At 51.5% G+C, this 25,767-nt stretch overlaps 1 protein-coding gene across 3 annotated transcripts in view; it reads right to left on the reverse strand.

Moving 5' to 3' along the window:
* Nucleotides 1-324: 324 nt before the first annotated feature.
* Nucleotides 325-25,767, reverse strand: part of NCAPD3 (non-SMC condensin II complex subunit D3) — a 77,388-nt gene continuing 51,945 nt past the window's right edge. For 2 of the 3 annotated variants that reach the window (XM_067039357.1, XM_067039356.1), the window contains 15 exons: nt 22,518-22,625; nt 20,304-20,418; nt 20,093-20,203; nt 17,737-17,975; nt 16,999-17,078; nt 10,712-10,849; nt 10,439-10,572; nt 10,056-10,255; nt 7,498-7,608; nt 5,741-5,923; nt 5,119-5,279; nt 4,836-4,975; nt 3,681-3,758; nt 902-1,091; nt 326-814 (listed from right to left, as the gene is read on the reverse strand). In XM_067039357.1, coding sequence (XP_066895458.1) covers nt 709-814; nt 902-1,091; nt 3,681-3,758; nt 4,836-4,975; nt 5,119-5,279; nt 5,741-5,923; nt 7,498-7,608; nt 10,056-10,255; nt 10,439-10,572; nt 10,712-10,849; nt 16,999-17,078; nt 17,737-17,975; nt 20,093-20,203; nt 20,304-20,418; nt 22,518-22,625 — 2,094 coding nt within the window. In that variant the 3' untranslated portion in view covers nt 326-708. Of the gene's footprint in view, nt 815-901; nt 1,092-3,680; nt 3,759-4,835; nt 4,976-5,118; nt 5,280-5,740; nt 5,924-7,497; nt 7,609-10,055; nt 10,256-10,438; nt 10,573-10,711; nt 10,850-16,998; nt 17,079-17,736; nt 17,976-20,092; nt 20,204-20,303; nt 20,419-22,517; nt 22,626-25,767 lie in introns of all 3 variants that reach the window. The other variant, XM_059070623.2, reaches the window with a different exon arrangement.

The raw sequence follows: 25,767 nt of genomic DNA on the forward strand, positions 1-25,767 counted from the left end.
TTTGGGTTCTTAAACACTATTTCAATTAAGTGACTACCGATAAAAGCCCTGTGCTAAAAATACTTGAAGGCTGTACTCATACTTAACTTTTTTTTCATTTGAAAAAGCTTTAAAAGTCTGCAATTTATAAAAAAGAATAAAAAATACTACAATCAAGATTTTGGCATCAGATACGGAAAACTATGTACTTAGTATAAGGAACTGAAACCAGCTAACAGAAGCTTGACTTACAGAAGAGAAAGCTCAAGGATTGTGTTCTTTAAGGACCAGAACAGCGCTTATGAGAAGGGACTGGATATTTTCAAAGTTTTTTTTTTTTTTTTTTAAATTCACGAATCTCTCGGTTTATTGCACACAATTAGCACATGACACAGGCTGGCTGAAGTCGGGAAAAGAGGGTCACAAACCACGGTGGGGAGAAGCCGGGGAAGGAGGCCTTTCTGCAAGAGCAGGACCTCCAGTCCAGCAAGGGTCCCTGGAGAAGCAGAGTGGGAAGCCGCCCTCTGGCAGCCTCCTTCCGCCTGGAGTGAAGCTACAGTATTAAATACCTGAGGCATTTCTCTAGTATTTTACACTTTTTAACCAGGTATTTCATAAGGAGAAACTGAAAAGGCTGACCAACCACATAGGTGAGAAACTGGGCGGCGCTGGACTCACAGCCGAGCCCTTTGCTCACAGTGGAAGCGTCTGGGGCCAGGGGCACAGTGGTCAGTTGGCTGTTTTCAGCGGGGCCTTGCGGCGTGACCTCCTGGGGGCTGTGCTGTTCTTTCCTCTGGCCGGAGACGTCACGTTCCACTGCGGGGGCTGCGGGGGCCTGAGGGGAACAGGTGTGTCACCTGGGGTGGGACAGCCCCCCGGTCTCCCAATGGGAACGCCTCTGGGCAGGGGCTGGGGAACTTACGGCATGTCGGGCAGCGACAAACAAAGAACGTTGTCCCCCTGGCCCGGGGCCTCCGACACCCCCCAACTTCCTGGGGTGCCGGCACAGCTCGTGGACCTGGCCGGGGTGGAGTGGCCTCTGACGGGAAAGGGTGTCCGGGGTGAGCTGATGTAGCTGAGTCCCACTCCAAATGTGACATTCTGGATGGTCCCTGGGTGGAGGGGAGAGTCAGTGGAGGGTTAGCGAAGGCCTTCAGGGAGAGAAACTGAGCAAGGTCAGATGCAGGTCTTGCTGCGGGTCCACCCAGGCCCACGTAGTGCCCGAGCCTGGCCTCCGTCATCGGGCCACCCTGCAGGACCACACCGCTGGCCAGACCGCCCTCCGAGCACCGCGCTGGCCACTTGTCGTGCCTGAGGCCCCACCCGCAGCTCAGATCCACCTGCAGAGCCCCCCGCTCTTCCTGTCTCTGCAGCCCTGCTGCTACCGCGGATGTCCCCTCGCCTGCCACCTCCCCTCCCACCTTGGTCAGACTCGGGCTCTGTGTCCCACCGGTTGTGTGAGCTACTCTGGGAACCTCGAGTTTCTTAATCTCTAAAGGGGAGACACATGCACCTCCCCGAGAAGAACTGCCAGGTTTGAATGAGATCACTTGGGTTAAGTCCTTAACACAATACTCGGTGCAAGGTAAGTGCGGGAAACACTGAACCCTGACTGTTGTTGACTACCTGGGTCCCCCCCATCCCCAGAGGCAAATCTGTGCCCAGATCCACGTGTGCACCCTGGTGGCTCCGTGCTCAGGGGGCCTGGCCCCCACTGCCCCCACCTCGTACCCAGTAGGCACGCTGTCACCACACACGCCAGGACGGCCATGCTCTGGGCATCCCCTGCGCTGTGGCTGGCTAGCGTCTGTCAGTGCATCCGTGGTGTTGTGGGCCCAGGAGCCTCTCGTGCCCCCGTAACAGGCAGCAGCAGGGCTTGTTTCCACCGCTGCTGTCCAGACCCTGGGCCCCCAAGGGCTCTGAGCCCCCTCCCCACACAGCCTGGCGCGTCCAGGCAGCAGCACCTTCGCCACCGACTTACGGCCTAAGAGGGACTTGCTACCCCCCACCTGCCCCCATTTTCAGTTAAAACCTGGCTCTGAAAATCCCTCATTTCCACTCGGCAGAAATGCCATGTCCACACCGAGTGCAGCCGAAACCACTTCCCCATGGGTCACCCCACCTGAGAAGTGGTGACGGAACCGGTATATCAACCAGAGAAGGCAGAACGTGGGCTTCTTAAGTTAGCTGATAATTCTCAGAGGAGGGAGAGCTAGGAGGAAACCGTCCAGCATTTCCTTCTGGTTCAGTGTGAGGAGAGAGCCCCAGGAATTTTACATTCAAGAGACTCAAGAAGTCGTCTCACTTCCAGTGCAAATCCGCATGGCAGCAGCCGGGCCTCCTGTGAGGGGCACGTGCGGCCAGGACAGAGCAGGGACGGGGGGACAAGCAGAGGACGGGACATGCACTCCCTCCCACAGCGTCTGGCACCAAACCGCCAGGACAGGAGCACAGAGCATACACCGCACTCTGCTGCTTGAAAAAGGGTGACTTTTTACATATATAACATTAGACCCGTTCGACACACAGGAGCCCAGGTTACCCCCGCTCTTCATGACAAGAGCTGTCACGACTCAGGCGTCATCTGGGGAGGGGCGGGGTAGGAGTTCTGTTCATCCATTCATCTCCCTTGGAAGGACGACTTGGATGAAAATCATCTCTAGCCCGTTCAGAATTCTAAGAGCTCACAGGTAGCAGAAGCACCAGGCAAGGTGCAAGAACGCAGCAGGTGCCCGGTAAGCGCTCGCTGAGGGAGCACGACTGCACCACGGCCCAATGCCCTGAGGCCTCAACATCGCAGGGACGGCTCCTTCCGTTCCTCCTGGAACAACGCCTACAGGACCAGTGCTGAGAGCAGTGGGGCAGGAGTGCCCAGGTCCTTGCCCAGCTCGGCCACCCACCTACTCTCCTGTCCCGCCGGCTTGCAGCCCTTGCCGTCCAGGACCGGACAGACCCCCGGACATGGTGGAGAGCAAACAGTTACAAACCAAAGCCAGACGGATAGTGAAGGACTTGCAGGTGTGGTGCCAGGGGCCCCTCATCCACTCTGAGGGTCAAACGGGGCTGCTTCTGCAAGTGAAGGGGTGACGGCCAGGGGAGGGGCCCCAGGACGTGGACGCCAGGAGAGCGGGGCTCCTGCACCCTTGGGAGGACTGCCCACCCTGGGGTGCAGAGCCAGGGGCAGGTGGGGGGAGATGGGCAGAGGCCCATGGCCACGCCAGGCGGGGCCTTGCCAACATACTACAGACTCTGCACAGGCAGAGTTTCTTCATACTGCAGCAATTTTCTCAAAATAATGGTTTTTATGGGTTCTGAGATAATAGGCTATGTAAAACAAGTGATAAGAATAAACACACTTCTAACTCACCTCTATTTTTGAATAGAAGGAAAGCACGGGACGTTAGAAAAACCTCCCAGTGGGAGAGAGAGGACACAGGCTCTCCTCACAGCCGGCGGGGGCGGCCGCAGCCCGCTCGGTCAGGCCGCAGTAACGCGCCTGGCCCCTGAAGCGGGTGGCCTGAGGTGTTGGCCACCTGAGGAGTCACCGGGTGTAAAAGCACCTGGAAGAGGTCGGCGGTCGGCTGTGCCCAGTTCTGAGCCGATGCCCCACGAGGCGGCTGAAGCGGCTCTTGCTGCGACCCCTGCACACGCGCCACCCGCCGCAGAGACAGGAGGACGGCTCGTCCCTGCAAACCACTTACGGTCAGGGGTGCTGATCGCCCGTTTAGTCACGAGGTCAAGAGCTCCGCTGGACTCCTGCTCCAAGCCCTGCGAGGACACTGCGATGAAATGGGAGAGCGTTACCTCTTCGAAAACCCAAACAGCCCCAGAGACAAAACATTCCAATGAGAAAAAACACTTGCAAGCTACATGATACACTTAATGTCCCACATGAAGTGTTCTTTTAAAGAGGTAATTCAGGGCTTCCCTGGTGGCGCAGTGGTTGGGAGTCCGCCTGCCGATGCAGGGGACACGGGTTCGTGCCCCGGTCCGGGAAGATCCCACGTGCCGCGGAGCGGCTGGGCCTGTGAGCCATGGCCGCTGAGCCTGTGCGTCCGGAGCCTGCGCTCCGCAATGGGAGAGGCCACAACAGTGAGAGGCCCGCGTACCACCAAAAAAAATAAAAAAAAAATAAAAAAAAAATAAAAAAAAAAAAATAAAGAGGTAATTCAGAAAGATACAAATAAATGTCAAACACGAGAAACAATGGCCTTTCTCACTGGGATTCAAACAAGTGGAAACGAAAACGAAAATTTTTGGTCTATAGATAAAGCTCAGCAGAGAAAGAGGAAAATTACGAAACCAGTGTTTCTCTGTAGGACCTGGGCTCTCATGGGCCACGGCAGGGGTGTCACTGAGGGGAACTGGAGACAACAGTTTGACCATCAAAAGGTTAAAGACATTCAGGGGGGTTAATCCTAAAGATCACACACACATACAAGACTGCATGTTCCAGGATGTTCTTTGTGATGTGATGTGTTTCAAAACACTGAGAAAACCTACATTTCCAGGAACGGGCAGGTGAGCAACACGTCACGGCTGCCAAGGCGCTGCAGGAGGGTGGCGAGCAGCCCTCCCCGTGTTGCTGCGGTCGCGGGATTGTGTGCAGGACAGTTACAAAGCCACGCAACCTCCACCGCAACTGCATACACAAGACCACACACACACCTCACCGCTGTGGCTGGATCTCCACATTACCCCGTTCTCCAGATCCTCCATCATAAACAGGATTGTTTTACTCCCTGTGACCCCAAGTCCCCAAAGTCCCTTGTTTAAAGACGACAAACAGAAACGCTTCGATGGGGAAGAAGGGGGCCCGGGTCTCCGAGAGCCCTGGAGCCGCCCGGTGGACTCACCGCGCTCACTGGGCTCGCCTGGGCTCTTGGGACACACGGTGAAGGGTGGCAGCCCCACGCTCTGGCTGCGATGCCGGCCGCTCGACTCCACGGCCTTCTTGACGGAATTCAGGATGGCGACGGTGCTCGGCGACATGGGCCTGTTGTCGCAAAGACAACAGTGAAGCACAGAGGCGAGACGCGCCCTCATCCTCCCTCGGGCCCAATCTGCGCCAACACGCCAACAACGCTCAGGGTGACCTGGGAGGTGCCTCTGGGGACGTGGTGACTTGGCCCTGCACACCTGGCTTTGGGCACCAGCCTCTTCAGTGGCCTGGTGTCCAGGGACAGAGGTGCAGGCGTGTGGGCAGCATGGGGCCTGGATGTGGACGGCTGGCTGGTGGCAGTGCCCACGGTGCCGTTTTCTCGGCCGGCAGGAGCTGGCATTTCCAAACTTGGAACAACCTGTCGCAGAAGAGAAATTAAGACTATGTACCTTCCAACACTTGACGTCAAGAAATGTTTACACCCTCTGAGCAGTTCCGTGTCAGACCGGTGCCTCTGGCAGCTGCCTGGCACCGCACTCACAGGGCTGTCAGGGACTCTGGGAGAGCAGCTCACCCCAAGGGGGCTGCGGGGGAGATCAGGTTCTCTGCCGTCAAAGAGCAAGGACCCTCAGCAGGGTCCCCACTCTCCGGGGACTTGCACGCTCCCCACACTGGGACTCAGTGACTTTCCAGATGGGCGGGGGTGACGGAGAGAAGGCCCTTGGCGATGCTGTCCACAGGACACGGGAACACTGAGCCACGCTCAGGCCTCCACCCACCCCAGGGCCTCACTCAGATGACCACGCTCACATGTGCATGCTGGGACACGCTGGGGAGGCGGGTGGCAGGGAGCAGACTGGAGAGGGGCCGCCCACCCACCTGCCCGGCCTGTGCCCCCTCAGCGCTCGCGGCCGCCCTGTCCGCATCGGCCTGCCTCGCCAGCTCCTGCTCCTGAGCCAGCTGCTCCTGGTACCGTTTCATGTCGTACTCAAGCTCTGAGGCCAGCTGCTTGTCAACCGCGAAGAAATCCTTGATTTCATCTCGGTAGTCCTGCATCACCTCCTAAAACAGACCCAAGGCATCCGTGAGCATTCTCTTGAATAAGTGAATGAGCTCTCCCACATGATGTCATCAATAACAGGAACGGCACCGAGGACACGTGCCGAGACCAGGAGGTTTCCACTATGTCGACCGATGAGTGAACTTGACGGTATTTCCCCAGGAAGTGCCGGCTGCACTGTACTGACCACACGAGCAGGGACCTGAGCCCCTAGACGCTTCCCGCATATCTGCCAGGTAACCCGGAATGCCACAATCTCAGCCTAAAGCAGCCCTTCACAGGGCACAGAACTGCCCTGACAGCTGGATGGGGGTGGAGGTGTATCTGGGCAGCCTGGCTCGGCTCTGGGTCACCACCACTTCAGAGGGTCTTGTGGTGCCACGAGGCGGCCCCTGAGGAATCCCAGCCAGAGGCTGGGGAGCGGGCAATACACAGTGTCCTGGCTGGAGCCAGCCACGGGGAGCTGTGCACACTGGCTTTCTCAGGGGATGTAGCTGCAGCGTGGAGTCATCTGTACATCCTGACAGGCTGTGAGCACATCAGGGCAAGGATGCTCTCAGGTCTTAAGGATGGATGCCAGGACCCAGCCTCTCTGCCATAAGGAAGAAACCATTTTTCCTAACATGTTGGAGGGAGAAAAGATCTACCGTGGCCCCAACCACTAGGGGATGAGACCCGCCCAGTCCTCCAGCCACTCCAGGGCTCCCAGGTGGAGGAGGGGACTGTGGGAGCTGCTCCAATGGGGTCCACACGAAGCCGTGCCACCCTCCTCGGTTAAAGCCGTGTGGCCATGCTCGGTGTGTGCTCAGAAACGGGGACTTACTTTCCTCACATGTTTAAGGAGTCTACCTAGGACCTAAGCTCTTTTTATTCCTCTCTGAGGTTTATTAGCAGGGCAAGAAAAACATGAGAGACCTGAAGTCCTCATTTTCTCCACAGTCAGCCTGTCTTTCCCACCTTCACTTCTGTAAGATAAAGAGATATTTGAAAAATCATTATTCAATCTAATTCTTTCAGAGCTCTTTTTGGAAAAAAACGATGCTTAGCATTTTCTGAGGAAGAAAATAGCCCAGTGTAAACAAAAAGGAAAAAAATGCTGCATTTCGTTCTAACTGAAAGATTCTGCAGAGAGGCCTGAGGCCTCATTTATGTACACTCTGCATGTACACGTGCCCCACTGCATAGACCAGGGTCAGGACGCCCCGAAGCCACTGCTCTGGGCAGCATCTCCCGACTGGGAACCCAGAGAAAGCATTGGAGGTAAGAGTCCTGAATTAAACGATGAGCATTTCCACTTTATCTCACACGAGTGAACTAAGACGAGGGCTCTGCTTGTGGCCGCAGCTGAGAAGCTTCAAAACTGAATGTAATTGTCAGCAAGGACACAGACTCAACTGCCCGAAAAAGGCAGGACCAGCTTCCGAGGAACCTGCGGAGTTAATCTGTCTTCCCCTCAGTCAAAGGCCGGCCTGGGGCACAGCTTCGAGCCCGGATGGACCCACGGTCAGGACTGCGGGACACCCTGAGTGACCAGCGGGGGCGTGGCACCAACCACAAATCCCAAGGCCGTCTTTACCCTGAGATAGTGCATGAGTTCCCGCAGAGCTGGGATCTTATTCTTCTCTAGTACAGACTTCAGGGAGATGATAATTGGAATAATATTTTCTATGAAATTCCTCTTCTGAACCTGTGGTAACACAAACAAAGACTGAGATGCACAAAGTTCTGAAAGACAAGGACTTTCCCTCAGCCTAGTTCTGCCTGCGTGGACGATCCCGTACACGACCTAAGTTTACTCTTTATTTTTGATATGATTCTGGGGATTGGAGAGGAACGCCACCTCAGCGGGGGAGACTGTAAAACCATTATCTCAAAATGCTCAGAGGGCTTTGTAAAGCAGGATGCAGACAAGTACTATTCTTATTTCTAAACAAGAAAAAGAAACTAGAAATACAGTTAACCCTTGAACAACCCCAGTCTGTAAGTTATAGAGATTTTCAACTACGTGGGAAGAGGGGTGTGTCGGTGCCCCAGCCCCTGCACTGCTCAAGGGACAACTGAATGAAGAACTTGACACAAGCTCGAAACCTCCCCACAACACACCACGGACCCCTGGCTCCTCGCCGGGTCCCTCCTTTCAACATCCTCCCTGGGACTGGGGACATCCACGTCCCTGCAGGTGGGAGGGCGACGCGGGAGGGGCCAGGCCTGGAAACGGTTTGTGTGTCCCCCCCTCTGTAACTCTGCACACATTTAGAATGTGCTGGGTATTTACACAGTGCCTTCGCAGTCTTCACCAAGAACAATCACTAACCACAAAGGTCTGCACTAAATCTCTTAGAATTAAAAATAACTCATTACAGTAGCCCACATATGCAAGACTATCATTCTGAATCTGAAGATTATTCTTTTCCTCATTTAAAGTCACTAGTACATGTTCCTTACTTGTAATCCACTCATTTCTCAAAAGTCTTATCAGAGATCTTGAAACAGCAGGGCAAAGACTAAAGGAATAAATAATTTAATAAAGATGAGTCTGAGCAGAGGCTAAGTATAGGGATAGCCTTAAAAAACAGCTTAGGGCTTCCCTGGTGGCGCAGTGGTGGAGAGTCCGCCTGCCGATGCGGAGGACGCGGGTTCGTGCCCCGGTCCGGGAAGATCCCACGTGCCGCGGAGCGGCTGGGCCCGTGAGCCGTGGCCGCTGCGCCTGCGCGTCTGGAGCCTGTGCTCCGCAACGGGAGAGGCCGCGACAGTGAGAGGCCCGTGCACCGCAAAAAAAAAAAAAGCAAAAAACTGCTTAAATGCATTCACTCCACAAATATCATCCAACGCCTCCTCTCTACCAGACACAAGGCTAACCTCCAGGGCTACCGAAATGAGGCCAAGGACTCTTGCCTCCAAGTTACTTCTAGGCCAGGCTGTGCGTTACAGTGTGTGGCCAGGTGATGAGTGGCAGGTGTCAAGGGACTTTGGAAGGGGGATGCCTCAGAGGGAAGGAGCAGGGCGGGATGCGTGTCAGGGCAGACCTTTGGGATGTGCAGGGACTGCGTGGCAGCAGGGGAGGACGGGGTGGGACCGGGCACCTTGGGCAGAAACGGCAGCATGCAAAGGCACAGAGCAGGAGAGCACATCTCCACGGAGGCTAAGAGTCAGTGGACTGGAGGGACGGGAGGGGGCGTGGGGGGAAGGGCACGCCGTGCACACCGAAGTTCTGTGTGCCTTGAAGAACTGGGGTTTTATCCAGAAGGTGACAGGAAGCCACCAACCCACTTATTAAAGATATCATTGATGAGGTGTGACTTACATACCGTAACATTTACCCGTGTTAAGTGAACAGATGAATGAGTTTTGGCACAAGTATATGCTGAGTAACCAACACCGCATCTAGATAATCACTCATGATCCACGGCCCCAAAGTCCCCTGCTCCCCCTCTGCCTCGGTCTATTTTAAGCAGGAGAATAAAATGATCAAATCTGCACTTAAGAAAGATTGCCCTGGCAGCAAGGCGGTGCACAGCCCAGAACAAAAAGAAACAAGAGATGGAAATGGTGCAGGTTAAATAAATGCGGAGCTAGTGGGAACGTGAGACAGACTCGTGGGATGAATGGACAGGACCTGGGGACACACTGGATGTGACCAAAGTCCACTCCTTTGGGCTCAGAAGCCTTCAGGGCTCAGGTGGCAATGCAGGCTCGGTACCAGAACCTGGGCCTGGTGAGGACCACAGCTGTTGTTTGAATCCCAATCCTCACATGCACTGGCCAAGCAAGCAGCGCTCTGTGCCTGACCTGCCAGACTCAGGCTCCCTTTACCTTTAGGGTAACTTGGCAGATAAAGGTGCCCTTCTCCACAACAGAGCCCCTGGGAACCACGATGAGAGAGACACGTCAGAAGAAGGAGAGACGACCGATTCTGCCTGAGATGCCCGCAGCACAGCCAGGCCACAGGCTCGCAGGTCCAGGCTCATGGGAGCCACTGGAGCCATGGGCGCAGGTGGAGAACAGCGCCCCGCCCGCCCCCCCCCCCCACCGGTAAGCGTTGAGGCCGCTGGGAAGAATGAGGCGGGGCCTTGGCAGACACCCAGGACTTGGGGCAGGGAGTGCACAGGCCCCTTTAGGGAGCAGCACACTCACCTGGGAGATGAGCTTCTTCTGCGCCTCCTGCATGACCACATTGGCCAGGGCCAGGTCCTCCTCCTCCATGAGCTGGTCCTTATCCAGTTTGGCCCTCATCGCCAGCAGCTTGATCTCCTTTGAGCTGAGCACCTCGAACGCGTCCGAAAGCAGCTCGCTGGCTTCCATGTCCAGGGGCAGGACGCCGTCGGCAAAGCACGCTGGAGGAAGCAGAGATGGGCTTCTGAGAGACGCTGCCGGGGGCGGGGCAAGGGGGGCTGCACAGCCGGTGGTCCACAGGCCTGCACGGGACAGCTGACGGCCAAGGACCTAAGGGGCCCCCAGCTGCAGGGCAGCTGTGGGTCCTTCACACACGTCTCATCCCCCATGCCGGCCGGTCCTACCCAGGATGCTCAGGCAGATCTTGGACGTGATGTTGAACCGCTGCTCATCTGTGAAGTGCTCCAGGAGGAACTTGTAGATCTTCATCCGCTTCTCCTTGTTTGTCTTCCCCTTCAGTGAGAAGAGCCGCTTCTCTCTAGGGCAGAACAGGACCCTCTGAGCACTGCCCGTGGGCGAGGCCGAGAGGAATTCACTTCCAACGGCAGCCGGAGCCACCCGCACGCCCAGGAGGTGATGCTGCCCGTCTCCCCGCACCCCGCCCCAGCGGCTCTGACCTCTCTGACTGGGGGAACCTGTTGTACTTCTCATGCTTCTCGTAGCTGCTGAAATGGAAGATGCACTCGATGAAGTGCTGGAAAAACATGGCAGGGTTCCTCTTCAGCAGGAGGTGGGCCAGGCAGAACTTCCCAGTGCTGCAGAGAAGGGGACAGGGGACCGTGTGCTACCGGGAGACAGCCTCTAAGTCACACCAAGACCCTGCAACAGAGGGGACCGTGGAGAGGGTGGGTGACAGCTGCACTCCCGTCACTCGGCTCCTCGGCCCGTCCTGCCCTGTGAACCCAGGTCTCACCCCCAGCTCTCCCTGCAAAGCTCACAGGCCGCCGTCACTCAGCTACACCTCACACGCAGGACTCCCCCAGGCCCCGCCAAAACCGCTCCTTCAGGCAGACCTGCCGGCCACGACCACCGGGAGTGAACCTCACCCTCCCACCCCAACTTGAACTCTGAACCTTCTCGAGCACCATTAAGCACTAGAGCAGGTTAGTTTGGGTCAGCAGAACTAGGACCTGCCACAGGCAGCAACCGCTCGACCCAGGCTGCAGAGAGACACACAGGGCCCAGCGCCCACGACCCCAAAGCAGGCACACGCGGACAGGGGAGCGAACGCCCAGGCCTGGCCTCCGCTCGGGGCTCAACCCGAGGCAGTGGAGGCTGGCTCTGATCCGGTCACAGCGGCCAGAGCAATCTGTTCCAGCTCAATGGAACATCCACGCGACAGGATCCCCGCCCCTGTGGGGGAGGAGTAGCAGCAAGCCCAGTCTGAGCACTTTGCTCTTAGCCTTGGGACGCACGGACCCCAGGAGAGCCCCTTCCCCCGATGCTCTCCTTCAAGCTAAGGATAAGATCAGTCAGGCCACAGCACACACACGCACTACAAGTCAGAGGAGGCAGGCCAGAGATCTCGACAGTGAAGTGACCTGCTGCCAGCAGAAACCCTCCGACTTTCACCCTGACGCACCTGCAACCACAGAACAGCGAACTCTCTACCTACCAAAGGGAATTCCCTGGGGAGGAGGCCTGAGCCCCCTTAAATCGCCCTCGGTCCACTCCACACAAACCTGCTCAGCCTCTTAAAGCAGGCTGGAGGCGGAGGCCACAGGATCAGAGGAGGGGCCTTCCTGACAAGGTTACTCTGCTAAACCAGCAGTGACCACGATTGGAGAAAACCACTAAAAAAGCAAAAACATCCCCAAGAAACAAGCTGATTTCACCCCTGAGGTATCTGATGACAGTTAACCCTTCACAGGTTAACTTCAAGGGTTTTCACAGCTGCCAGACTTGGAAGTCATTCCTATATGTACAACCAGACAGAATCCAGTGATGCTTCTGCAAGAAGACGGGCTGCTTTAGGCTTCCATTTGATGTCAAATGCTCACCTACTCACTTTAGGTCAAGAGCACGTACAGGTGGGTGACTGACGGGCGAGCACCCTGGTGAATAACCAGCTCAAGTACCTGGACAAATAAACTCCACAGTTTAGGGACTTCCCTGGTGGTACAGTGGTTAAGAATCCACCTGCCAATGCAGGGGACATGGGTTCAAGCCCTGATCTGGGAAGATCCCACATCCCACGGAACTAAGCCCGTGCGCTGCAACTACTGAGCCTGCGCTCTAGAGCCCACGAGCCACAACTACTGAGCCCGAGTGCCACAACTTCTGAAGCCAATACGCCTAGAGCCCATGCTCCACAACAAGAGAAGCCACCACAATGAGAAGCCTGCGCATGGCAATGAAAAGTAGCCCCTGCTCGCCACAACTAGAGAAAGCCCGCGGGCAGCAACGAAGACACAATGCAACCATTAAAAAAAAAAAAAAAATCCACAGTTTAACATAAATTATGCAAAGGAGAATTTGGATGCTGGAGCTGAAATCAAGTCTAGGAGCTAGGTGTCACGAGAACAGGTGCACGGTCAGTGGTAAAATCCAGCACTAATCCTGCTGCTGCATATCGACTGGGACCCACAAGACAAGATTCAGCCTTGACTGGATTAAGACTCACAGATTCCCCCACCAGCGTGACCAACTGGGCAAGAGGGACGGTTTTTTTTAGTTTGTCAGCTGACAAAAGAAACCAGCATCCTAATGATGCCTCCTGGGGCCGGCACCCTTTCTCACTCTCCTCGCCCTGCAGGACAGTTAACGGGGACCACACACAACAAACCACCAAGTCAGGGACACTGCAGATTCCACACGGCAGGAACTGTCTCATACGTAAAACAGAAGAAAGGCCAGCTAATCCCGAGTAATACTAAGAATCCAATTCTCGGTTTCAATCAGGCCAATGAGGCCACACGAGAAGAGTCATCTGGTCACTTCCTTTTTTAGATTTTTTAAAAAATATATTTATTTATTTGGCTGTGCCGCCGGGTCTTAGTTGCGGCACGTGGGATCTTTTCGTTGCGGCATGCGAACTCTTAGTTTCGACATGCATGTGGGATCCGGTTCTCTGACCAGGGATCAAACCCGGGCCCTCTGCATTGTGAGCTCGGAGTCTTACCCAGTGGACCACCAGGGAAGTCTCTCCTCTTTTAGATTTAGCAGGAATCATAAAAACCCCACTTCTTTCAGATGTCTTCCCGAGCAAATGCTACTCTGAAGCAGGTTCTGCTCAGCAAAGGCCGCTGTGGATGGACTCACAGTCCTGATTCGGCCGCTCTCAGACGGACGGGGGCCCAGACCCATCCACACCAGGATCAATTCCCTGCACCCAGGCTGACTTTGACCCACGCCCCCTCGCTCCCGGGCCCTCATCGCTGTCACCCTGGGCTCGCTTCCCAGATCTTTTCCCACCTGCCATCTTCCCGTTGTATGCTCTGTGGTCCTGGTTCCACGTGTCGGCTGCTTCCCACCCTGTCTCTCCTCTTCATGAACAAGCACACTGTCCTCCAAGGACCCACGGTCCAGGCACGAGGACCACACTCCCCCCGCCCATCCTTTCATTCATTCACTCACCAAATGTCCACTGAGTGTCTCCTCAGTTTCAGATGTGAGGGATACAGCAGTAAACAAAACCACCCCTGCCTCTCCAGGAGGCCTGTGTTCTACCAGGTGCACAGATGTTATGGAAACCGTACAGAACGTGCTGCCAAAAGTGATCTGAAGCAAAAGCTGGCTGCGGGAGGGCGTGCGGGAGGGGGAGAGGGCAGGCTGCTGGTGAGAAACCACGTCCTCCACGAGGCTCACGTGAGGCTCGGCCTTTCCTCTGGACGCTCCTGCCACGCGCCTGTTTTGACCGCTCGGTAAGTACTTCCTGGTTTTCTCCATTCCAAACCCCAACATCGCGGCTATGGTGTGAATCACAGTTTGTATCCCCCCAAATTCCTATGCTGAAACCGAGCCCCCGAGGGGCTGGTATTAGGAGGAGGGCTTTTGGGAGGTGACTGGGTCATAAGGGCAGAGCTCTCACCGACGGGGTGAGCGTCTTATAAACGAAGCCCGAGTCCCTCCTTCCCTTCCGCCGTGGAAGGACACGGTGCCATGAGGACAGGGTGGGTGAGAGGTCTGCTCTCTGGAAGCACCTCACCTCACACTCTCCACCTCCAAACGTGGAGGGGCAGTTCCTGCTGTTTATCAGCTGCCCAGAGTCCATGGGACTTGTTCCAACAGCCCAGAAGGCCTGGGACAATCTCTCAGAGCCCTTTGGGTGTCCATACAGCCTCCTGGCCCCCTGGCTTCATCGACTCAGGGACTGCCCCCCCAGGACTGTGTGTCACAACACCGGAGCCCCCACTTCTGAGGCCGGACAACCCACCCTCACCTGCCAACCCGTGCAGCTTTCTGACTCCCTCACCCCTCCCGTGTCCTGCACAGAGCCCCCTGGATCCTCAGTCCCTCCTCCGTCTCCCAAACCAAGCCATCTCCGCCTTACTTCCTCCTCTATCTCCACGGCCCATCGCTGTAGTCACCATCTTGCCCCGAACCCCTCTGGCCCCTGCCTTCTTGCACGCCCAGAGAATCTGCCCAGCTCCCCTGAAACAGCCCACCTGCCTCCTGGCCATCACCCAGACTGCGGTGCTACACGGGCACCACCTAGTGGACAGACGAGGAAACAGGTCATACAATTTTGTAGCCCTGATATTGGGGGTTTACAGGACCAATTAAAAATGTTGTGCAAGAAAACCATAATTCGAAAAGATACATGCACCCCAATGTTCACTGCAGCACTAGTCACAATAGCCAAGACATGGAAGCAACCTAGATGTCCGTGGACAGAGCAATGGACAAAGAAGATGTGGTACATATATACAATGGAATATTACTCAGCCACGAAAAAGAATGAAATGATGCTATTTGCAGCAACATGGATGGACCTAGAGATTGTCATACTGATTGAAGTAAGCCAGAGAAAGACAAATATCATGATATCACTTACAGGTGGAACCAAAAAAAAATGGTACAAATGAATTTATTTACAAAACAGAAAGAGTCACAGACGTAGAAAACAAACTTATGGTTACCAAGGGGGGAAACGAGAGGAGGGGTAAACTGGGAGATTGGGCTTGACATACACATACTACTATATATAAAACAGATAACTATTAAGGATCTGTATAGCACAGGAACTCCGCTCAATACTCTCTAATGACCTATAGGGGAAAAGAATCTAAAAAAGAGTGGATATACGTATATGTATAACTGATTCGCTTGGCTGTACAGCAGAAACTAACACAACATTGTAAATCAACTATACTCCAATAAAAATTAATTTTAAAAGATGTCATGCAATTTTGTTCATGCCAGAATTGCCAGGAAATCCACCACCTGGACCAAAAGTAAATTCACAGGGCTCTGCCACTATAGTCTCTTGGGAAGAGCTATCTTAGCAGATACATATGGAAAAATTAATGTGTTTAAAGTAAGCAGATAGGTAGGCCTGACCTTTGCCCTAAAAATAAAGGACAGATTTAGTTTTTCAAAGCTTTTCAAATTGTGCTCCACATTTTTACCATGGTTCAAACAAATCCAGAATGCAGGGATAAAATGGAAAGATTTAAGGGGGAGGGAAAAAATGCTACCAGAAGTACTGGTTTTCTCACTACAGTGAAGATGTCTGCCTGTCCTAGTTTCCTTCTGACTCATGCTCTCATCACCTGTGGAACAGGCCCTGCATGTGGTCTACCGAGCGAACAAGGCCGTACCATCCACGTGGAGGAGCTGATGCAAGGGGAGGACACTGATGTGCAGGTTAAACACCCACCCTCCCCTGCCGGGTGTGTCCTCCCAAGGCCCCCCAGCACTGGTGCTCCTGCCTGCTCCTGGGCCACACGTGGCACACGGGTTGCAGGGCTGGCCTGGGGCAGAGGAGGAAGGTGAGAGGGCATGGCACTGCTGCCCCATCCCTTTCCCAATTATACACAGAAAAAGAAAGCACAGCAGCCTTAGCTTTCCTCTCTGACTCTAGACGTGCTAATTAGGATGTTAACCTTCTACCAGTTTACTATGTAAAATGCTTCTCCTTGGAAAAATATACCCAAAGGAAACCGAACAGAAATCCTTCCATGGAACTAGAGTAAACCACTGGTGACCATATTTAGAACCAGAGGAACCCATTACTATATGCTATTTATAGTTAATGAATCTGTAAAGACCTCTTCCCAACTGTGGTAGCTTCTGCCATGCATTCAACATTGTTTTCCAACTGCAAACTTGCTTTAAAAAGAATTACTCATATAATATAATCAAGGTTAGCAAATTCTGGTGAGATCATTTCTAAACCCCTTGAAAATAAATCTTTAATTATAGAAGGGGAAGAATTAACAGTGGCAAGGCAGTCCCCCTGCCTTCCAATTCTTGGGAAATACCCGTTTTCAAGCAGCCTTGTAAACTATACACCATGATTTCACACGGAGCAATTCTGCGTTAATCCCTAGAATCTCCTCCTTACAGTTTCTGCACTTAGGAGAAAGTCTGCACTCCTACCATGCTGGCCTCGAAGTCAGCAGTTAGCGGCTGCGGCTCCGGACAGCCGACCACGCCAGGCTCACACTGCTCTTCACTCCTCCGCTTGGAAGAGCAAAGTGTCAGCAAATGTGGTCAGTGCTGGGATTATTCGACAGTCAATCTGGACAAGGGCTTCTTTGTTTTTTGTTTTTAAACTTATGTGAAAACCAAAGCTTTGTTACACAGCTTAGTATTTTAAATATCAGCTAATTTTCTGGCAACTGCCAAAATCTCACTAAATCCTAAATAACGCAACTCTAAACCAATTTTAAAGAAAAAGAGATCTTTTCCAGAAACTAGGCCAATCACTTGGCTGGCTGGCGTGAGGAAAACGACTCACCTGGCGATGTCTGGGTGCGGGTCCACCAGTGTGCTGACGAACCGGAAGAAAAGGGAGCCCTTCCACTTCACGAAGTCCTCCTGCTCGAGAGAATGAAGGCTCACGCTTACAGGGGCCTCAGCACACAGCCCTCTGTCCCTGGGGCCGTGGGCGCTCACATGGGAGAGTGTGGGCAGGAGAGCCCAACCGTGACTCAGCGCCCCTGCCTGCAGGGAGGCGGCTGCACCCCGCACGACACAGTGAGGGCATGGACGGGTCAGAGGTCAGAACAGACACACAACTCACTTAAGATCAAATGGCATTTTCCCCTCACATCAGGCTACACACGCGCTCTCGAGCCCTGTCCGTGCAGATGTGTCTCTGCAGGCTCTCGGAGCATGTCTGCAAGGTCACCCGGGCAAGCCAGGGTCCTCACTGTACAAACGATGACGGTCCGTCTGGGAACAACGACCATTCACAGAATTGGAACCAGACCTACTCGTCTATACGTGCTTTTCTCTATGTGCTGTTTACTTGTGAGAACAAACTTCCCCCTGCACGACGGGATCTCTGAACCAACGCCCAGAAGGACTACTAGGAAGTAATCTGTTTAAACGTCTGTCCAGAATGTCAGAAGAGTGGTATGTGGAACTGCACGTAAGCAAATGCCTGTGCCTCTACTACAGTGCAGCCCGCCCCCTACGCTGCTCAGAGCGACCCCCAGCAGGAGCGGCCGGCCAGGCGAGCCCGCGTGCGCACCTGCAGGAGGTTAGTGAGCAAGAAGAGTGTCTGCTTGCGGACGAAGGGGTCCGAGTCCTTCAGGCACACAGAGATGTTGGGGATGTACTTGTCCACCATGGCCGTGTACCGGACGCAGAGGTCGCACAGGACGATGACGGCGTTGTTGCGGACGGCCACGTCCCCGCACACCTCCAGCTCCCGCACCAGGGCCGGGATGCTCTTCTTTGCTAGATCCTCGTGCTGCAAGCACAGCTTCCCTGCCACCGAGAAAGAGAGACACCCTGACTCTACTCTCATCCTCTGCCTCACATTTTCTCCAGCTGTATCCTGCTATGGATTTTATTTAATCAAAGTTAAAACATCACACCAACAATCACAAACAAAAAACCTAAGGCAGACAGACCCATACTAAATATTAAGAAGCGCCAAATACCCCAGGGTTTCATGACACAGACACTCTGAGATGTTCCTTCACTTCCTTTTAAAGTCAACATCTGAATTTTGGAGTTATCAACTTACCTGGAAAATGACCAATAAAATGTAACCAATGATACTTTTAACTTTTGATTATACACATAACTGATAGAAGATGAAAAGTTTAACAATGAACTTGAAATCTGAGCTAGGTGAATACATAATCGTGTCATTTATTTCATTTCTTGTTCATAGTTAGGAGAAGGAAGGCTGTTGAGTTTTGTGTTTGTGGTTTTTTTTCTGGCCTGGGGAACATTTTGCTCTTATTTACATTTCTGAGATTTTTGAAAAATAACCATTATTACCAAAAAATTCGTAACTTGTGTTGAGCATACACAATCACAAAAAAAATTCAAATTTTTTTTGTGAATACTGACAGAAGTCAGTCTTCTTAAGATAAACAACAGTATGAGGTCATGGAAAGTATCAAATAAACTGTCTTTTTGTGTGTCTGTGTGTTAGTTTCTGCTTTATAACAAAGTGAATCAGCTATACATATACATATATCCCCTCCCTCTTGCATCTCGCTCCCTCCCACCCCCCCACCACCCCTCTAGGTGGTCACAAAGCACAGAGCTGATCTCCCTGTGCTATATGGCCGCTTCCCACTAGCTATCTATTTTACATTTGGTAGTGTATATACGTCCATGCCACTCTCTCATCTCATCCCAGCTTACCCTTTCCCCTCCCTGTGTCCTCAAGTCCATTCTCTATGCCTGTATCTTTATCTCTGTCCTGCTCCTAGGTTCTTTAGAACCATTTTTTTTTTTTAAGATTCCATATATATGTGTTAGCATACGCTATTTGTTTTTCTCTTTCTGACTTACTTCACTTTGTATGACAGACTCTAGGTCCATCCACCTCACTACAAATAACTCAATTTCGTTCCTTTTTATGGCTGAGTAATATTCCACTGTATATATGTGCCACATCTTCTTTATCCATTCATCTGTCAATGGACACTTAAGTTCCTTCCATGTCCTGGCTATTGTAAATAGAGCTGCAATGAACATTGGGGTGCATGTGTCTTTTTCTCAGGGTATATGCCCAGTAGTGGGACTGCTGAGTGGTATGGTAGTTCTATTTTTAGATTTTTAAGGAACCTCCATACTGGCTGTATCAATTTACATTCCCACCAACAGTGCAAGAGGAACCCTTTTCTCCACACCCTCTCCAGCATTTATTGTTTCTAGATTTTTTGATGATGGCCATTCTGACTGGTGTGAGGAGATACCTCATTGTAGTTTTGATTTGCATTTCTCTCATGATGAGTGATGTTGAACATCCTTTCATGTGTTTGTTGGCAATCTGTATATCTTCTTTGGAAAAATGTCTATTTAGGTCTTCTGCCCATTTTTGGATTGGGTTATCTGTTTTTTTGATATTGAGCTGCATGAGTTGCTTGTAAAGTTTGGAGATTAATCCTTTGTCAGTTGTTTCATTTGCAAATATTTTCTGCCATTCTGAGGGTTGTCTTTTCGTGTTGTTTATGGTTTCCTTTGCTGTGCAAAAGCTTCTAAGTTTCATTAGGTCCCATTTGTTTATTTTTGTTTTTATTTCCATTTCTCTAGCAGGTGGGTCAAAAAGAATCTTACTGTGATTTATGTCATAAAGTGTTCTGTCTATGCTTTCCTCTAAGATAAACCATCTCTTTATGATGTGAACTGCAAACTTATTTCTTCATTCCCAGAACTCAGTGCAGTGCCTGGCATACAGCTCTTGAAGAACAGACTTCATAGTGCTTCATTATGAGTATAAAAAAAAATCACAGGTTTGATGGTAATAAATTAAACAGGGAGTGTCCTGCAGAGCTGGGCACTCCTACAGTTACCTCCCGAGCTTACAAGCTTATAAATCACAAAGCACACGTGGAGAGGCTGCCCCGTGTCTCCTTACTCACCCAACGTGATGACGGCATGTGCTCTGATTACAGAGGGCATGACAGAGCCCTGGAACTGGGAGATGGGCTGGGAGGATGCGGCCTCATTGCTGCCTGGGTCCGACGTGGTCACTACGGGAGGGAAGGGAAGGGAGGAGAGGTCTTGCTGCACTGCTACAGGGCAAACCCAGCCCCGAGGCAGCAGGCGCGGAAGGCACGCCAAGGGCCTTACAATGCTCCGCGCTGGCAGAAGCAGCCAGGATGGACTGCATCAGCAGGAAGGCCCTCTTGTCCACTCTGGCTGGACAGAGCTGGGCTACGTCTCCTAAGGTGAAAATGTACTTCACCTGCAAAGAGAATTGGTTCTGCAGTAAGAATAAGGCAAAAGAAAAACGAACTCTAGCTAGGTTAAGGCCATGCCAGTGGAGTACTTTTTCTGTCCCCCAAATTAAATGGCTGGTTTTTTTCCCCACAACAACACACAGCTATTGTAAAAATCCAGTCACTGCTTCAACTAGGGTGACTGTATAGGTTTATCATCTATATCTAGATACTCCTGCAAGTCAAAGGGGTGCTATGACAACAGAGTGGACCTCGGTGCTTCCGGGTTAGTGGCGACACCGAACAGCTGACTTACAATCCCGCCACCCACAGACACCATCCTTGTTTTTCTGTATGACTTTCTTTTCAAAGTATTTTTATAGTCACAGGGCTTCATGTTTGCTTTCCTCACACACTTGCCAATCACACTAGGTTGAAGTTTGTGATTCTAAATTTCAGTATCAGGCATCCTTTCATGTCAATATATACGATCAATATGTTTAATGACTACATAAGTATGTTAAAAACTCTGAATGTCATCAAGGTTGACCGCACTATTACTATACATTTATGTTGACCTAATCCCTTCCTGTTTGCGTCAGCTCTGATGGACACCTTTGCGTCCTGGGACAGTGTTCTGCCTCCTCAGAGGGGACGTGTGGGGTGAGAGGGCATATAGCCTGTTGCACGCTTTAAACTCACTTCCAAACTGTCCTCCTGCTTAGCTTACTAGTAAGACTCTTAGCAAAACTTGTGAGAACTTGCTTCCTCAAGCCACCACTGCTGTGTCTTTATTAAGGACCTTCAGCTGAACAGTTAATACTTATTTTTTTAATTGTAAAAATACAAGGGTGATGCTAAATAAACAGTAAAATGTTGAATAAAGGCTTTTTAACAGTAAAACAGGATGTGTGTGTTTAAAGAGAACTGAACACACTGTATCTCAGTGGATTAGTGGCACATTTGAATTATATTTAAAGAAGAGTGAAGTAAACAATATATATAGGGCAAACTTCTCCATATATTTTGACCAAAGGATAAATTTTGGTGACATATTTAACAGAAAAAAAAAATCTTAGCGGGGAAAACTCACTGGTCATAATAAGCGTTTTTCTTAGATTGGGTAGGGAATCCCAGACAAATTAGCGGAGCAAGACCCTCCAGAGAAACCCTGGGTCGGGACCACTCTAAACACTCTGGCCTCTGACCCAAAACATCTGGGTTCTCGTTGATCAGGGTATTTTTATTACTGAACTGGCTTCTCGGCCTTTTGGCTAAGATCAAGTGTATTACTGAACTGGGTGCGTATTAATGCCTTGGCACAAAGGGTCTTTTCCTCCAACAAATCTAAACATGGCCATCAATCCCCAGGTCCAAGTGCGAGGGGGCAAAGCAGGAATTGAACACAGAAGGGAAGCACTCTACTCATTTTCAAACAGACGAGGAAAATGACCAGTTTTGGCAAAAAGATGGCCTAGTCTGAAGGGCATCAAAAAGCAGCTCATTTTTGCCCTTATGGGACAGTGTCAGATGCTGGAATCAGAATCACCATGTTTTGTTGACAGCTACTTGAACCAGAAAACGGGCCCCGCGTTCACTGGCTCAAAGGCACCTCTTCACGGCACAATTTCTAAAGCAGGGTTTATGCCACACAATCTCACTGCTCCCAGGGCAGCAGCTTCTCCAGCTTTCAAATATCTCATTTGTCTTAGACATGATCTGGGAGCTGTTCTACAGTCTGATATTCAAACAGCTTGCCAGACACATTAGACAATTAAAAAAAAAATCAAACCAACAAGCCAAAAGAACAAAGAGGATACTCACTTTACTCTTTTCTCACCTTATTACTTCTGAGCTCACAACAGGCACTGTTTTCCCTGTTGGATCAGCAATCTCACAGGACCCAAATGGGAGAAGGGTTTACCATCATTTTCCCCCAGATGATACGTATGGGAGAGAAAAATGAATAGGTCACCAATAAAAAATTCTTCTAAAAAAAGAGTAAGCCCCAGGCTAGGAAAATCCTTTTCTTGCTAAGAGTATTGAAAATGCACCTCACACGGCCGTCCACAGGCCCAGCCGACACGAGGAGGAGAGGAGGACGCTAAGAGCAGCAGCTACTCACCGCCAGGTCTTCGTTCATCTTCCCAGTCCCGTCCTCCTTCAGAACTATGTCGGAGAGGCAGCGCACACAGGCGGAGAGCACGTCCCCGCACGCCTGCACCAGTAATCCCTGCGGCAAGTCAAAGGCCATCTCTGAAGGGCACCGCGCATCCATCACACTGCCCGCGACACACAACTTGCTCACAAGAAACTCTACGGGCCTTCAAATGCATAAACCGCAAGCCATGGAAACCCCAGCCATCGTGCTTTTACGTCTTTGCTCTTTTAGCAATCTGGCAATGCGAACTGGCTGAGTGGAATTCACGGAGAGCACCTACGTATGCTCTTTGTAATATGCTATGTTTACCACAAACGTATATATTTACGTATTATCTTTCTTTCTATCGTTACACTTGCCCTATAAGAGGAAAAGACATCTATTTAGGAAGATCTACTGCCCTAATTTATAAGAGATCTGTAATAGCAGTGCTCCTCCAATAGAGAAAAACATTGCAATTCTTCTGGCATATGTAGATGGTGAATTAACTACTGTAAAAGAGTATACTTTAAAAAGACATAGAATAAAAAAGAACAGCTTTTACCCTCCTGAAATGTATTCATTAGAGACAAGTTTTCAGAGTCTCTTATTAGTTAAAGTGACCTCCAGGGGGTCCCACCTCCGGCCCACACATCTCACCACGCTTATGGGCCAAGTGAGGAGCTCGGTCACACCCTATAACCCAGAAGCCACTTTCCCCAGGAGGCCGTCCCTACACACCCAGGCTGAGCTGAGTGGCTCCGCCCCAGGACCACCACGTTACCAGACACTCACTTCTGTTTCAGGAACTATTCTAAGACGCTGGGATTACAGGTTAACATGCAGGTCTCCCACACTACGCAGCAGGTGCCTTAGGAAGGGGCGTTGTGAAGCACACCCCAGGGAGTGCCCAGCAGCAATAACACAAGACAGCACTCTAAGTTTGCCAAATTGCTGGCAAACCATCATCACGATCCAGACATTTGTAGTCTGACTCGGCCTAAAATCTGTCAAAGCTATTGTCTTTATTAACGTCTTACAAAATGACTGCACTTAAGATGTTAACAGAGTGCACAACCTGGAGCTTCTGAAATGCACGTGCTCTGTCCCAGCCTGGCTGAGTCCTTTAGGCCCAGCACCCGGCTGCTCGTGAGAGGAAGACCTCAGAGTCTGGGCGAGCTGCCAGCCAGCCAGCCAACCCTGGGCTCTCTCCATGCAGGGGCTCCTGTCACGCTTCCGGTGTGACTCCCACTGACCAGAGAGACGTGTCCAGAGGCAAGTGTGTCCTACAGTTTCTCTTCAGTTGGGCAAAATCTGTCTCCTTGCAATTTCCACCCACTGGTCGAAATCAGTGCTCTGTGATGCCAAATAAATCCAGTTCTCTGTCCTTTGGGTCCTTCATTCATGTGTATTTAGCCAGGCAGCCGGCCTCACCACACTTCCTTCTCCAGCTAAACAAACCAGGCCCTCAGCGCTCCAGGGCAGCCTGCTCTGTCACCCTGCTGACTGCTCTCCTTGGATACATCCATCTGGTGTCATCCACGCTCTCCGAACGGCTGTCACTGAGACAGAATGGCAGCACGTGGCCTTAGACTCGCACGTACAGACAGCAGGACGAGCACCTGTTCCAGACACGATCTCTACTTCCACAGTCCACACCTGCACCCACTTCTTCCACAACAGCCTCAGAGTGCTATCAGCTCACACCAAGCTTGCAGAGAGTAACGATGCCCAAAGACCAAGCCTCTCACACGTGCTGCCATTGGGCTACATCTGGATGGTCCCTTCTTTGGGTAACTTGTTTTTCTCCGTAAAATACAGGACACTCACTTACAGAGAAAAGCAGCACAAGCATGTCTGTGGTCCCTTGGATGTAAAGTGCCCTGAGATCCGGGAGGTCTCAGGGCCTCAGTCCACTACCCACCACCAAGGGAGGTGGTCTTGGCAAAGCTAATCCCCTGCTCTTCTAACACAGCACTGAGCTCCTCTCCCTTCTGGGTCTCAGTTTCGACGTTTGATGAAAACTCAGCCTTCCCCACAGACTAACGATGACACGACTTACTGTTCTAATGACTGTGGCCGGTGGTGGGCAGTCTTTATGGCCCTGGCCACCCCCAGTGCAGACCCCCTCCAGCCAGTGCTGGGGAGCACACCGGCCCGGGAGGCGGGGCCCGTGGCGCAGGCCTGGCTCTGCACTAACAAGCGACGCGCCGCAGACACTTCGGGGACAGCGCCCCACATTCTGCCACAGAACCGCCATTCTCTCCTACAGCATTTGTTCCTCATCATCAGCTTTTTGTTTTGTTTTTATCTGTTTTCTGCTATTCAAATATGCTCCCTATTTCGGTAATGTTCCTTATTTAAAAGTTTTTCACACACTTTCTTAGATCAGAGATAAACAGGAAATCAAATACAGCCAAGTATCCCCTTCACCAAACAGTGCCAAAAGGTTTATGCCAGGAAAACACCAGACACAGAAAGAGCTGGGCATTTTTAATTAACTAAATTTCAACCTGTTTTAAGTCCTAAGCAAAAAAGTTACAGTATATTGTCTTACTACAATGGTTAACTTATCAAGAAAGGACTTTTTAAAAAGAACTTATACAAGAAAATGAAGCTTAGGAAGGTGGCAGGTAGCTCAGATGAAGCAATGTTTTTATTCTGGGAGATTTAAATATATTTCAGCAATTATTTAATTTTTGACTTCTAAAATCATTGTTAATAACCCCCAGTCCTAAAATTTTTCATCATGATTAGCACTGTCTAGGAGTATATTTCATGATAAAAACTGAATACATGGTAGTAAGATAATTTATCATTAGAGATACTTAAAGGGATAGCTCTTGGGGAGTCACACACAACGCCGGTTTGGAGTTGTGATGATGAGTCCACAGGGAACGTGAGCAGGAGGCTCTGGGAACTCCGGGGACCAGAGGTACTGCGGGGACAGGATGACGACTAATCAGAAGGCTTCTGGTCTGCAGGGAAGCCGTGACTAGCAGGAAACTGCTTACGCGTCCTTGAAGTGAGGGAGGAGGGTCTAACAGGCTACTGTGGGCACCGAGGTTACGATGATTAAAAGACAACCTTGTACATCCGATCCTGCAAACAGGTGTCCGGCAGGTGTGCTTCCTAGAAGACACTGGTACCCAGAACCAAGGAGGTGACCTCCTAAGGGAGCTCTGTGTCTTCAGCAGCCAAGATGTTCTTGGCGAATGTCAACTGCTTGTCATGT

Source organism: Kogia breviceps, chromosome 7 (assembly GCF_026419965.1).
Source record: "Kogia breviceps isolate mKogBre1 chromosome 7, mKogBre1 haplotype 1, whole genome shotgun sequence".
NCBI classification, from domain to species: Eukaryota; Metazoa; Chordata; class Mammalia; order Artiodactyla; family Physeteridae; genus Kogia; species Kogia breviceps.